The following is a 15,392-nucleotide window of genomic DNA, read 5'->3' on the forward strand; positions in this document are numbered from 1 at the left end:
TGTTCTGCTTTCATCTGCTGCGTCGTCCAATCTTCTTTCACCTGCACAGATGTGTCACCAAAGTGACGTTACAGTTTCAGTTTTTTTTTTTTTTTAACTGCTGGAGATCTCATTTAAATTGGCATTAAAAGACATGCTTGTGTTAAGAAAGTCTTTTTTATTGTAAATGTTATCCAGTATACTGCATATTGTGGAATATAAGGGAGGCCTATTATATAACTTTTATAAATGTGCATCAACAATTCTGAACAGAAACAAGACAATTCATATTACATTTGCAACATTTTCTTAAAAAGTAAAAATGCATCACACTAGTTTCACTTCAACACAGGACATGATCAGTTTGGAAACTGTTTAACAAGTAACTGGCGCCACCATCTGCGCGATTATTATTAAACAGATATATGCGTGATGTAGAATTATAAATGGCAAGACAGCTTAAATTTGCTTTAAAACAATCTTATTTACCTAATGATTTTTGTTCTAAATAGATAATAGGCTATTGATCGTTCAATCCAGTAAAATCATTGCACTTACTGAAGATGATTCTGACTGTTTGCGTAATCTTAATACGTAAAACAAAAAGTTATCACATACAGTCAGTTCACCCAGTATGTTTTCAAATAAAACTTAACATATGTATTTTTAATGCATCCCAAAGAGTTCTCAGGTAATTAAACCCATTGGAATACAGCTAGCTCCAAACAGCCAATCCCGTGCTCTGCTCGCCGTGCATTGCAAGCGCGTCAGCCAATCAGAAAGATCCAGCAGGAATACGATCACGCCATTGGTTTGCGACGTCAATCCGGGCTCCGTCGAAAAGCCAGTTCAGTAGCCGAAAGGTACCAAGATGGCGGAGGTAAGTTGGAAAATAGGGGGAAGCCGTCATATTTTGTTCGTTAATTTCTCTTTGCACAATTCATAAGTTTGGGATTTCGATGTGTGATTATATGTAATAATGTCTTATCTTTGGATAAAGACTGGTTTTGTAGAGATTCAAACGGTTTTGGCCGTTATAACGATGTTTAAGCGTCGAGCGGTCCGATATTAGGCGTCAGATCTCAAGCCTCAGCGAGCGTCGCGCGCGTCGCGTCGGTTAGTGTGTCGCGAGACCGCTAGTTTATTTTATTAAGCCCATTTTTTCATATTTTTAATTATCTTCTATTCCCGTTTTTCGACTATATAACGTACTTCTGTGTGGTTTCAGAGTAATTTTTTTCTTTGCTGCAGTAACGTAACCGGATTGATGCTGTGAAGTGACGACCTCAAACAACTATTTTTTTTATTTTTTTTTTAAATAAAACATGTATTATTTTATAACTCCTTATGGCTGTATTTTGTTTAAAAGACTCTGAATAAATACTAAATATTTCTTTGACTCGTTAGTCACCTTCACAAACTGATTATGTTGTATATTCCGTGTATATTTCCAAATATAAATTATGTTAATAAAATTGTGAGTCACTTCTTTTATCTCAATGAATATTTTTTGTGCATATATATATATATATATTAATTATAGTCGGAATTATTTTGTATATCATTGGATTGTCATGAGTGTGAATGATGTTAATATTAATATACGTAACGATTCATACTCTCGTTAACAAATAATATACTCAACTGTTTTAACAGTAGTTGTAATAATAATAATGTTTTTGAACAACAACTATTAATCAGACTATTAGAATCATTTCTGGAGGATCATGTGACACTGAAGATTTAAAGTAATGATGCTGAAAATTCAGATTTGAAATCACAGGAATTAATTACATTAAATTGAAAGCAGTGATTTTTAAATTGTAAAAATATTTCAAAATGTTACTGTTTTTGTTGTACTTTGGATGAAATAAATACAGGCTTGTTGAGCAGAAGAGACTTCTTAAAAAAACAAAAAACATTACACATCTTACGGTTCAAAATCTTTTGACAGTTAGTGTATGTATAATATATTTAATACACCAATTTTTTATATGAAAATTCTGAAAAAGTTGTTTGAATCAATGATTCATTGACTCTTCTTCAGCCGTTTCATTACTGGATGAAACTGTGAACGATTCTCTTGAATGAATGATTCATTCATTGACAAATACATTTTAAAGTCCCTTTTCAATGCCTTTGACACAAACGCTATTTGAAGCGCAGTCACTTTCAAAAGGGGATTTGCTCTGTTTTGATCACTTCCAAAGACATTAAAGTTTATATCTTAAGTATAAACTTTACCCCAGTATTTCTGTGATAATGAAAAGACAGTTTGTGACTGTTTCTTAACCAAACAGTGTGAACACCGCTTTAAATGAGATCGCATGGGTGTCTAAATCGAGATATTAGCTTAAAAAAAAACATTTTAAAATGACTAAGACTTTGAAAACTTGTTCCACATTTTTAAATGCATCCTATAGTTCTGCAACCATAACAATAATTATAGAACCTGTGGAAATTTGGTGGAAATTATGCTGTAATTATACTTTAAATTTCCTAAATATCTCATGTATTATTTCCTTTTGTAATTTCAGGCTTCCTTGGGAAGTACAAGCCCAGGTAAATATTCCTCTGAATTTATTTCATAATGTTTATATGTGACCCTGGAGCACAACACCAGTCTTAAAGGTAATTTTTTTTTAAATTGAGATTTATACATCATCTGAAATCTGAATAAATAATCTTTCCATTGATTTATGGTTTATTAGGAGGACAATATTTGGTTGATATACAACTATTTGAAAATCTGGAATCTGAGGGTGCAAAAATCTTTACTGAATATCCTAATGATTTTTAGCATAAAAGAAAAATCTATCATTTTGTCCCATACAATGTATTGTTATCTATTGCTACAAATATACCCCAGAGACTTCACACTGCTTTTGTGCTCCACGCTCACATACATAATTATTATATCTAATGTGAATAAATATAATTGAATACTACATTCATAATATACATTATACAAACACTATTTGTAAATTTGATCTTTTCAGTTGGCTCTTTGTCATCGGAAGATCACGATTTTGACCCGACGGCAGAAATGTTGGTGCACGATTTCGATGATGAGCGTACGTTAGAGGAAGAGGAGATGAGGGAAGGCGAGTCAAGCCGGAGCTCGGAGATCGATGATCTGGAGAAGGTTTGCTTTGATTATTTATTTTTTTGTCCTTCACACATTGATTTCATTTACAGATTGTGGTTATTTTTATATTGTGGCTAATCACAAATATGTCCAGGCTGCCAAAACCAAAACTGTGTGCATTATCAGTGTGTTAATGTCATGTGCGTCTGTAGTCTACTGAATTGTGTGCAGTGATAAAGCGCTGAGTTTAACGTCTGTGTCACAGGAGGGGAGCATGCCGCTGGAAGAGCTGCTAGCGTTGTACAGATATGAAGCTGCAGACAGCGCTGTCGAAGGGTCCAGCGTGGACAGTTCATCTGTAGAGCTGACCGATGAGCTGCCCGACATGACGTTAGATAAAGTAAGTCACTGTAACGAGATCTTAAGATTTATTGGTTAGTTTATTTATTTATTATTTTGGATGACTGTTTTCTTCTTTATGAAGTGTTTTTGAAACAAGTTTCTTCTGCTCACCAAGGCTGCATATATTTGTGACCTTGGAGCACAAAAGTGTCCGTTTTTCGAGATTGAGATCTGAAAGCAGAATAAATCATCTTTCCATTGATGTGTGGTTTGTTAGAATCTGACAATATTTGTCTGAGATGCAACTATTTGAAAATCTGGAATCTGAAGGTGCAAAAAAAAATCTAAATATTGAGAAAATCATCTTTAAAATTGTTCAAATGAATACTTAGCTATGCATATTACTAATCAAAACTTAAGTTTTTATATTTATCATGGTAGGAAATTTACAAATTATCTTCATGGAACATGATCTTTACTTAATATCCTAATCATTTGTGGCATAAAAGAAAAATCTATAATTTTGACCCATACGGTGTTTTTTTTTTGGCTATTGCTACAAATATCAAAAATTGAGTAAAACAGCAGTATTGTAAAATGTTATTACAATTTAAGGTAAATGTTTTCTGTTTGAATATAATTTAACTGTGATGTACAGCTGTATATTCAGCATAATTTATCCAGTCTTCAGTGTCACATGATCTTCAGAAATCATAATAATATGATTTACTGTTCAAAAAACATTTCTGATTATTATCAATGGTGAAAACAGTTGTGCTGCCCGAGATTTTTGTGGAAACTTCGATGCATTTTATTTTTCAGGATTCACAGATGAATAGAAAGTTAAAGAGAACAGCTTTTATTTGAAATAAAAATCTGTAGTAACTTGTACTGTGTACTTGACTTATTTATGCATCCTCGCTTAATAAAGAAAAGTACTTGCATTACCATTGAGGTCTTACCATGTCCACAAAATTTTAAAGCAGCACAACTGTTTTTAACATTGACAATAATCAGAAATGTTTCTTGAGCAGCAAATCAGCATATTCTTTCAAGAGCATAAAGAACCTTTGAGCAGTTGTGTATATTTTTGCTGTTCGTTGACTACATGTCATCTTTTTCTTGTAACAGGAGGAAATCGCTAAAGATCTGCTCTCTGGAGACGATGAAGAAACACAATCCTCTGCCGATGACCTCACACCGTCTGTGACATCACACGAAACCAATGATTTCTTCCCCAGGACTCTTCGCTGTAAGCACATAGACGTTGTAGACCTTTGCTATCTCTTACAGTCTGTCCTTTATGTGTCCGATTCTTCTGTAGTGCTCAAGTCTGCTTTAATTGTTTTCCAGCGAATGTGGTTTATGATGGAGACAAAGAATCTGAGGGTGAGGATGATGGTTTGAGTCCTGAAGACTCTCGTAAGGTGAGGAAGATAACTTATTAGATGCTTTTTCTGGTGGCTAGGCTTTGTTATTGTAGTCTAGAGTCATACTAGACAGTCTTATTCAATGTTTGAGTTTAAAAGGGGATGTTTCTTATCCTTTGTGCGTGTCGTACAGAGTTCAAAACAATGTTAATTATATTAATTTGTGTTTTCACAGGAGATCATGGTGGGATCTGAATATCAGGCAGAAATTCCTCCTCTCACATGTTATAGTGATCATGAAAATGGTGAGTCTATATAATAATGAAGGGTGTGACTTAATTAAATTAATTGAAAAAAAAAATTCTCCATCTGCAGTTTTTATACACTCAGAAAAGCCATTTTTTGGAGATGTAGAAAAGTATTTTAAATGCAGGTTTTCCTTGAATGTGCTTTTCAGTGTATGCAGAGGAAGATCAGCTGCTTTGGCAGCCGGATATCTTACCCGAGCCGAAAGTCAAAAGCTTCTTGCAGGACGCTCTGAGTGCGGATGGAAAGATGGACGGAGATGCCAGATGTTCTCTGGTCAAAGACAACGAGCAGGTGAAGTCACAGATCTGTCGTTTTACACAAAACACACATTTGTTGCACCTGATAATGAGTGTCTAGGCCTGTCGCAATAATCAATATATCGACTTATCGTGCAATATATGCACATGACATGACATTGATGCCATATATCGCCCATTATATTTACTTAAAAGTTGATGTCACCATGTTTCGTACATTCCACTTGCGCCTGTGTCTTTTGCATCGTCTCGTACAAAACATGGTGCAGTCGTCAGGAGTGTGTTCAAATTAAAAACATGCTTCTACTAAAAAAGTGTTCATCTGCAGATTTGGTCTTGTTTAGGGATCTGTGCCTTTGTGCATGCAGATATCTGACTGCTGAGTAGTGATTATTTTTTCAATATTAGTGTGCTTCCTTTATTTATAGAGAAAAGAAGGTCTGGGGAAAATCTGTAGATGGAAAAATCCTTTTTTTTTTTCCTGACCGTTTAAAAAAATAAACAATACTCGTTACTTTGCACTTTTTTTTTGCAAAAAAATAAAATAAAAAAAGTTTATTTACTATTGCTAATTAAGGTTTTAAAGGCATATAATATTTGGATTTCCATGATCTAAATATTCTCAAAAATTAAAAGTTTTTTGTCATTTGGAAGTGTGTAGGCCTTTTCATTTTATGCTGTTACATTATGATTTTATATTCAGTAACATAAAATGGTCTCTAAAATGACAGTAATATAGATTATCGCAGTTATTTCTGGGGCAATATATTGCACAACAAAAAGTTATGACAGGCCTATGAGTGTCCACTAAATTTGACTGAACTCTTCATATTTATTCATCGACACTTAACCCTGTAAAGTCTTACATATTAAATAAAGGTCAGTTTTTTGTTTTTTTTATGAACCGTTTGAGAATGTACACAAAAAAAAAAAAAAAGGCCTATGTTTTTTGAACTTCACATTTAATGCATCAGACTTTTAAGACTCTGATATAGTGAGAATATGAGTTTTATTTAAAGTCCCAAACTCTAAAATAGGCAATTCAGTGCGGATGCTTATTTTTTACTGGACAAAAAGTGATGAAATTCTGATGCTTGTAATGTAAATCAATGAAATCAAGTGATGTAAATATCAGTCATCACTCTATAGCTCCAATAATTTCTCATGTAAGAAAATGAATAGTTGATTAAAAACATATAATGCAATGCAGCCCAATGCTGACTGAGAGATAAAGAAATAAATTCTCCTGAAGAGATGTGAGATGTTTTGGAGGCTTGAGAAGATCATTCCTCCACTGAGGAAGAGTGGAAGTTAAAAAAACATTCTTCTTATGTTTACACGATAAGAATCAGTAAATATTTGACCGCAAAAAGACACTTTGAGCACGAGCTGAAGCTGGACGTTAGTACAATTACACTAAAAGACCTTTCACTTGCTAAAAAACTATTAATCAGATGACAGAAGGCATGTAGGAGATGTAGTTTGAAATAAGTTTAACAGCAAAGTTCTGGTCATGTAGAGACCTTGGAAAAATATTCAGTAGGCTTTTTGGGGGTTAACTAACCTGTTTGTTTTCTCCAGGCTTTATATGAGCTTTTAAAATGCAACTATAACATCCGGGAAGCTCTTGAACGGTATCGCAGCAACCTCAAATCCTCGAAGGGTAAGTGGAAATATTGTTGTTTTGCTACAGTGGGCTTGTTGAAAAATAAACGTATGTAAATCTTGTTTAGACGAGATGCTCCCGTGGTCTGAAGAAGAGTGTAGGAATTTTGAACACGCTCTTCTGTTGTACGAGAAGAACTTCCACCTCATCCAGAAACACAAAGTAAGAGCCGTCTTTTCTCCTGCATTTTTTATTTGATTTGAGTCAGTATTTGCATAATTCAGATGTCAGTTCGTATTGTATACATAACATACTGTATACATACAAATAAATTATGATATAATGTAAGGTGGGTCTTTATTTTTTCCATTGGGATTTGATTGTGTTATAAAATGTCAGGCTATAATGTCACTGAAATCTTTCAAAGAGTCTTTGATTTATATGATCATATTGCTCCAATAATTCCTGATTATTAAGTTGCATGCAACTTTTTTCTTTCAAGGTGAACACACGAACGGTGGCAGAATGTGTTGCGTTTTACTACATGTGGAAGAAGTCTGAGCGATTCGAATTTTTCGTCCAGCAAAACCGATTCGGGAAGAAGAAGTTCAACAGTTATCCTGGCGTCACGTGAGTTTCCTAATGATCTTCAGTCGAGTGGATGTTAAAATGTTCAGTGTGAATAAGGGTTGGTTGGGTATTGTTTGAATTTGATCAATGCTTATCGATTCTGATTCTAATCGATTCCCAGTTTCAATTCCGATGAAGTCAAAAGTTTAGATATCAAATGTGTTTATTCTGTCTCTCTTTTTGCAAAATGTTTGATTCCTGCTGAATCCCATGAACAAAAACTGGGTGAATCAGTGTTTTTGAACGAATCTCTTAAATGAATGACTCAAAGACAAATGGCTACATTTTTAACAGCCCTGTTTCGGCGCACACAGGAATTGATAGGCAGAATTTTTAATCCAATGCCAATTTAACAATTTTTTAGCTAGTTTTAGCGACCCTTTGTGTATGGATAAATATAGCAACTTCTTTGGACAAACCTTATCCAAGTTCTCATCTTGCCTGCTGATATTCATCTATATTCATCTTTATATAGATCAGTGGATTTGCCATTATGATGTCATCTGGTGACTTTTAGCTACTTTCAGTTGAAAGCAGTTTGCAACACTGTGGATTCCTGACTTTAAGTATTCGATTCTGGAATTGGAATTGATTTTGATTCCCAACCCTAAGTGCTAACTTGATCCAGAGTGTTAGAGAGTCAACTGAAGGCTGATTCCTGTGCAGGGATCTGATGGACCGGTTGGTGGATGAGGCCGAGGGTTTGGTGGATGGATCTGCGTCTGTGTGCTCCAGCGGCAGGATCGAGTCTGCAACCGAACAACAGCTCAACCTGCTAAACTCCATCACAGCCAGTGACCTCTCCGGTACGTTACTGAAGGTTTACTTCATTACTGTGTTAATGCTTTGGTAACAGACTATTAATGTATAAGGCAATAAGCCGTGTGTTACAGTAATGCTTCGTGTGATAATGTAGAAAAGTGACTGTAATGCACTGCTTGTAGTGGCTTATTGATTTTATACATATTTAACTACAAATTAACAGCAAAATATAAGATGCCAGTGTTCAATAAATAAAATACAAAAAGTAAGTAAGAGACTAGTTTATCAGGCATTGGCTGAGCTAGTCTTTCCAACATCTATACCATTTTATTATTGAATAAATATTGGGGAGAAATAATCTTAACTAAATATGGGAACCAAATATACAAAGGACTTAATGGTATCTGACTAAATATTGAAAATAAAGGGAATCCGCTCACATTAATTGATTTCTATATTAAATTTGTTATGTATACTTTAAAAAAAATATTTAATCAAAATAAATAACTTTATAATTAGTTTTAAATATTATAAAAAGCTTAGATAGATGGATATAAAATCAAAATTTACTACAACGGTGTCATTTCTTTTAAACAAGTTTTGTAAAAGATTTGGGGGTCAGTTTTTTTTTTTTTTTTAACATTTATTTGTATTTAGCAAGGATACATTAAAATGATCAAAAGTACCGGCAAATACATTTGTGTTTCAAATAAATGCTGTTCTTTTTAACTTTATTATAGAACCCTGACAAAGAAAATGTATCAAAATTTCAACAAAAATATTGTTTTCAACATTGTTTCTTTCATTGAAATGTTTCTTGAGCAGCATATTAGGATGATTTAATCATGGATCATGTGACACTGAGGACTGGAGTAATGATGCTGAAAACGCACAGAAATAAATTACTTTTGACAACATATCCACATAGTAAACTGCTATTATAAATTGCAATGATATATATATTTTTTCCTGTATTTTTGCACAAAAATTGATTGCAGACGAGTTTAACCTTTACCTCTTCCTCCAGCGTTGACAAGCACAGTGGCGTCGGTGTGTAACCCCGCAGACGTCAGCTGTCTAGACTCCTACAGCTTCTCCTCGCTGGACGGGCTTCACCGCGGTCCCCTGAGCCACGAAGAGCCGCTCAACTACTCCAGCGACGGAGACGGAGACTGCCTCAACCTGATGGAGACGGGCTTCTACCACTCGGAGCTCGGGCAGATCAGTGTGTGCGGCGAGGACTGCGAGCGGCCCCCGGCCAAGCGGATGAAGATGGGCCTGTCGGAGCCCTTCATAAACGACAGCAGGAGCCTGGCTGTGGATTTCGAGGGCCGCACGCACCACATCACAAGTGCCAAAATGGCGGTATCAGTCAGTGACTTCGGCGAGGCGGGCAGCTTCATGGGAGCACACACACTACATCAGCACACACCGCTGCAGTCGGAGTAACACGAGTGTGACGACGCTCACGGGACTAGCTGCAATCCAACATGTACATAGGCGCATATTCCTTCAAATATTTGCTTTATTTTGGTTTCTGATTATATATGTGTGGGTGTATATATGTACAGAATCTTTTCTTCGTTTACTATGACATCAGTGATGTCTAATTGTACAGACCTAAATCTTGATTTCTCAAGAGCTAATACAGCCATTTATTTTCCAGTCTTGAATTCTTCGGAAGTGTCATAAACGTGTCCGGATACTGTGGAAAACTTGCATACTTTGAGCCGAGGGCCATGTCGATTGGCTGTCAGCTCAGCCTCTCCTCTGTGGTTCCCATCAGTGTTTACAGGCGCCTCGGCTCAGCCTTCGTCTGAACCGCATTTACGACCACTTCTACGTTTCGTAACGCACCATTTTGAGCACAAGAACCCGGAAGAAGTTGACAAACTGCAAAAACAAACCTGCGAACAATTGAAAGTGGTTCATGCTAATTTATATATATATATATAGGCTCTAAATACAAGAGGTATTATGACGCGTGTGATTTTTAAAATGTTTTTTTTTTCTACTTCTACGCATATTTATTTAGCAGTCTGTGTTTGGCGTATTTATTGCAAATATAGACCACTGGACTGCATCATGCTTGTTTTTGTTTTCCGAAATGGTTTGTCTGTTGTTATTTTTAGTGTGTGTTTCGATATTTGGAGATCACTATTTATTGAAAAACCATTTTGCAGGGATTTCTGGCCATGGGAGCAGAAGCGGCCCGCAGTTTTACCCCTCTGTTCCCTTCAGTGACTGATTATGCAACGTAGTAAATGATTTTTCTGGCACGGTGTTCGTTTGCTGCAATCACTGACATGACGTTCATCTATGCATCGAGAGTCACTTACAGATGAAACGGATCATTTCGGACCTCGTTTGCTCGTATTTTTTTCAGCTTTCCAGAGTTTTACTTTACACTCTCTCGTATGGCAATAATTTGTAAATATGTAGATACCTGAACATACCTTCCTGTTTTTTTTCTTCCTCGGCAAACAGACTTGAACATGAAGATTTGCTTTTGAGTCTGCGTATGCCACAAGAATGCCTTCTCGACTTCCTTTACTGTCCGTTCAACGCTTTTCCTCATAAGAGATTTACTTAAGAAGAGTTTATTTATTTATTTATTCACTCAGCTGCAAGTGAGTGTAGTGTGTTAGCAGGACGAAGAGCTTCACAGGAAGTAGCGGAGATAGCTGAATGTACAGTATTTTCACATAGGGATTTACTGAACTCGAATGTCTCTTGGTTAAGACAGAAGCCCGGTTTGTAGTGTTGCCCTCATTGAATCCACCTGGAAAACGCTTTGGGGGGCGATCTGTTGGACGGCTCTGTAAAATCATGTTTTTCCTCGTACCTGCAGCCAGAATCCTTCTTATTTTAGATTTTATTTTTCTGTCTTGACATACTTGAAGGATGTGTATTGATCGATTTAAATACAATATTCTCCAATTCAGTCCTTTAGGTTGTGCAATTCATTCCTGAATTGAAAAGAGCTTTAGGAAATTGTGTTGGTGAAGTAATTTGTCCAAAGTTTGTATATATATATAAAAAAAAAAGTTAATGGCTTAAAATTGAAATTGTTATGTTGTGATGGTTGTCTGCTTCCAGGGAAAAAATGTACATTGAAAAACCTTCCCTTAACTTATAATGTTTTATGCTTTTTCATATTCAGTTGGCTTTCATTCTCTTTTCATGCTTTTTGGAGGGGGAGAGTTACTAGGTAAATTTTGATGTAATTAAAATTGTGTTAAATAGACAATCAAATGGCGATTAATATTGGAAAAGGAAATTATCATTCTTAATGTTTGTACATAGACACCGTTCTTGTTTCGTTTGTTTTATTTTGTATTTTATGTTGTACTTAACTGGTAAACCGTTCCAGAAATAAAGTTCTGGAGATATTATAAACGTGTTAAATGAGTTTATCCATATACTCGATTACATTTGATGCCTCTGGATCTTTATTTGCCATAATAATGCATCACAAGATTGTCCTTATTGTTTTTTGTTGTAATTTGATTTAGCTTCCTCTAATGCTTTTACAAATGTCTGATATCAAATGCTAATTTTATGGAAAGAGGAACAGATAAGTAAACACATCAGGAAAACTTTAGTTTTCAATGCAGATTTTATTTTACAAGAAGACATCAGAACTTACTAAGTATTTCACTTTGAGCTGAGACACTCTAGGTAAAAACAATAAAGGAATAGAAATGTGTCTTTCCATCAGTGTCTCATCAATGGATGCTCTGCAGTGAATGGGTGCCGTCAGAATGAGAGTCCAGACAGCTGATAGAAACATCACAATGATCCACGTAACTCCAGTCCATCAGTTAACATCTGGAGAAGACAAAAGCTTCATGTTTGTAAGAAACAAATCAGTTATTAAGATGTTTAACATTGCTTCTGGCTAAAATATGAATCCATTATAACGCTACCTCCAGTTGAAAAGTCCATCCGTTGTTGTCTTCACTCATTAAAATGCACCCACATATTTGTTAAGAGCTGTTTTGGCTTGTAAATGATGCTTGATCTGTACAGATTTCTCTCCTGTTACAGATAAGATAACTGAAGTGTTTGACTATGAAAACCAGCACAGTTTTCGCTTCACTTCGCTTCGTTTCATCATCATCTGAAATCTTCATCGGAAAGCTAAGCTAAAGCTATACATCATCTGAATGAATAAATCTTTCCATTGATGTGTGGTTAGTTAGAATCGGACAATATTTGGCCAAGATAAAACTATTTGAAAATCTGGAATCTGAGGGTGCAAGAAAATCTAAATATTGAAAAATCATATTTTAAGTTGTCCAAATGAATTCTTAGCAATGCATATTACTAATAAAACATGACGTTTTAATATGTTCATGGAACATGATGTTTACTTAATATCCTAATGATTTTTGGCATAAAAGAAAAATCTATAATTTTGACCCATACAATGTATTTTTGGCTATTGCTACAAATATACCCCAGAGACTTAAGACTGCTTTTTTTGTGCTCCAGGGACACATATAGATAATACAAACCATCTTTTTTTTTTTTAAGTAAAACCTTTTTAAAACCATTTTGATATCATATTCCTGATAGCAGACATTCACAGCTTGTTCTGTGGATGAGAAGAAACTTAATAGTCTTATGTTTTCCTTTATAACTGTGGATGGTAAAAATTGTAATCAAAATCACAAACATAAGTCAATAAAAAAGGTATTAAGGAACACCACATGACAGTAGTAATAACCTGTTCTTCATTATGAAATTGCATGATATGTAAAAGACAGTGCAGTACTCAAGTTTTTAAAACACTGATTATATAAAACAAAAACTAAGACTATTATTATGTATAGTAATATTTATTATTATATTAACAATATTAATTACAATAATTATTATTATCAGTGTTAACATTGAAATAATTATAATGATAATTCTTATAACTGTGTATGTAACTAGTAGTCACCAATACAGCTGTAAACAGGGGCGTAGCAACCGGGGGGGACGGGGGGGACACGTCCCCCGCACTTTTAGAAACAGGTGATTCTGACCCCTGCTAATTTTTTTTTTTTTTTTTTTAGGATCCAGCGTGAATATTTCCTGTAGTGTTCTCTGATTTGTTACTTAGATTTGAGTGAAGTAACATTCAGCCAATCACAGAGCGAATCATCTCCTGGGCGCGTCTGCTATGAGCTTCGTTCATGGCATGAATTTTCGTTCGTTCGTTCACTTTGCTATTAGGCCGTCTGGGATAAAATGCACCCCAGAAAAAAGCAAAGGACGATTACATCCTTTTTTCAAACATACACTGTAAGTATGTTATAGTATGTCGCGATGACACGAATCGCGCGATAAAGTTTTCATGTTATGATTTAACCTATTGAACCCGTATGGACCTCGTCACGTCGCGCCGGATTCAGTGTGTTAAATGCTCTCCTAATTGTCACTTTCGATAAAAGCGTCTGCTAAATAAGATGTAACAATGTTATTGGTTTCTGCTGTCTTTTGTTTGTCTACGTGCTGCTCGCGGAGTAAAATTATCATTTCACAATAAATCATATTTGTTTTGCAACGAATATCTTAAAATACTTTATCAAATTTTATTATTTTAATTCATAACTGTTACTTTATGTCCTAACTAGTCTGTAGGAAAGGCAGGCTGTGACGTCACTGGCAGAGAGAGGGGTCAGTTGCTCAACCTCTCCAGAATGTGTACAGGTGAGATTTGTATAAAAAAAAAAGCAGATTGACTATCTTAAATCTGCGGTAGGGAACTTTTGACGCTCTAGCGCAGTGGTTCCCAACCTTTTTCAACTTGCGGCCCACACAACCAAACACATATGTTTGTGCGGCCCACTTCAAAAAAATTAACTGACCCCTCTATTGTTGGGTTAATAACTTAGTACTCAGAAGCTATATTTTAAACTATATGTATTGAATAAACTAGGGCTGTGCGATATGGACAAAAAAAAAAAAAAAAAAAAAACTATCGCAATTTTTTTGATCAATTTTGCAATTGTGCTTTTACAGTCATAAATGCATTCAGGATTAATTTGAAACATATTTCCAAAAGAAAACCAATCAGAGCTTTATCAAAAAGTTGTAACATCTCTAGAACAGACATAAGTCAAAATTATCACTATAGTGAAGATGTAAAAAAATGTATAGACTTGTGGCAAAAAAAATCCTGTATACAGGGACTTTTTTTTCTTTTTTGCCATGCATTGTTCATAGAGCTCATTAATTGTAGCGGTGCCTCAGGTGTTTGCAGTGTGTATACAGTATGTGTATGCGGTCAGCAGTGAGAGCGCATAAATATAACGCGAAAGCACATTAAAATAATGCACGAGTGCGAATCTCTCTGTTCGCAGCAGATTTCCTTTGCTCTGTCACAAAACCGGTCGTGCTTGCTCAGATACACTCTGCTTTGCGAGGAGAGAGTGTGCACACTTAAAACGTGTCTCCTCTCACTTAAACTGCATCCTGTTCACTAACAAATTCACTCTATGCTCATGTGTTAGACATGAATTATTTTCGCACGTTTTTATTTCTAGCCTTTTACCGCAGTGAGAACGCTCTGATCCGTCAACATTGGCTCAGAAAAAAGGCGCATCACAGACAGTGTGTGAACCTGGAGTTAGGCATATGCGCACGCTCAAATCGTGATTTTAGGACGTTTTCTTTTAATCGCACAGCCCTAGAATGGACTGGAAATGAACAGAAAATAATTGGCGGCCCACCTGCAATACCACCGCGGACCACAGGTTGAAAACCACTGCTCTAGCGTTAATAAACAGAACTGCTTGCGCCTTGCGGAAGAACATCATAGCCGGAACTACTTCTCTCTGTTTATGTCTATGAAGAATCACAAAGGTACTGGGTTACTCCGCCGCGGTACCCCGAAGCAATCTAAAATAGTCCGAATATAAACACTTATTATAGGTGCACCCTAGTGATTCAGGACAAGCTAAAAACACGGTTTGGAAAATGGATTCATGTTGTACTCGCTTATTATGTTCATTTTTCTACATTTTGAAAACACACAAAGTTACGGACCGCAGCTC

At 35.6% G+C, this 15,392-nt stretch overlaps 1 protein-coding gene across 1 annotated transcript; it reads left to right on the forward strand.

Moving 5' to 3' along the window:
• The first annotated feature begins 798 nt into the window (after positions 1 to 798).
• LOC127966779 (mesoderm induction early response protein 3-like) lies at positions 799 to 12,058 on the forward strand. Its single transcript, XM_052568023.1, has 13 exons — positions 799 to 859; positions 2,517 to 2,541; positions 2,979 to 3,124; positions 3,333 to 3,467; positions 4,541 to 4,661; positions 4,763 to 4,836; positions 5,015 to 5,084; positions 5,237 to 5,379; positions 6,927 to 7,008; positions 7,079 to 7,173; positions 7,454 to 7,581; positions 8,248 to 8,387; positions 9,371 to 12,058. Exons 1-13 carry the CDS (start codon positions 851 to 853, stop codon positions 9,790 to 9,792), a joined length of 1,590 nt encoding a protein of 529 aa, XP_052423983.1. The 5' UTR covers positions 799 to 850; the 3' UTR covers positions 9,793 to 12,058.
• The last annotated feature ends 3,334 nt before the right edge of the window (positions 12,059 to 15,392 follow it).

This window comes from Carassius gibelio, chromosome B10, assembly GCF_023724105.1.
Source record: "Carassius gibelio isolate Cgi1373 ecotype wild population from Czech Republic chromosome B10, carGib1.2-hapl.c, whole genome shotgun sequence".
Lineage (NCBI taxonomy): Eukaryota > Metazoa > Chordata > Actinopteri > Cypriniformes > Cyprinidae > Carassius > Carassius gibelio.

Bases quoted from the DNA above. Each gene is read 5' to 3' on its own strand.
- LOC127966779 (XM_052568023.1), top strand. The intron at 2,542-2,978 runs GTAAATATTCCT...TGATCTTTTCAG, and splicing joins CTTGGGAAGTACAAGCCCAG to TTGGCTCTTTGTCATCGGAA. The intron at 4,662-4,762 runs GTAAGCACATAG...ATTGTTTTCCAG, and splicing joins CTTCCCCAGGACTCTTCGCT to CGAATGTGGTTTATGATGGA.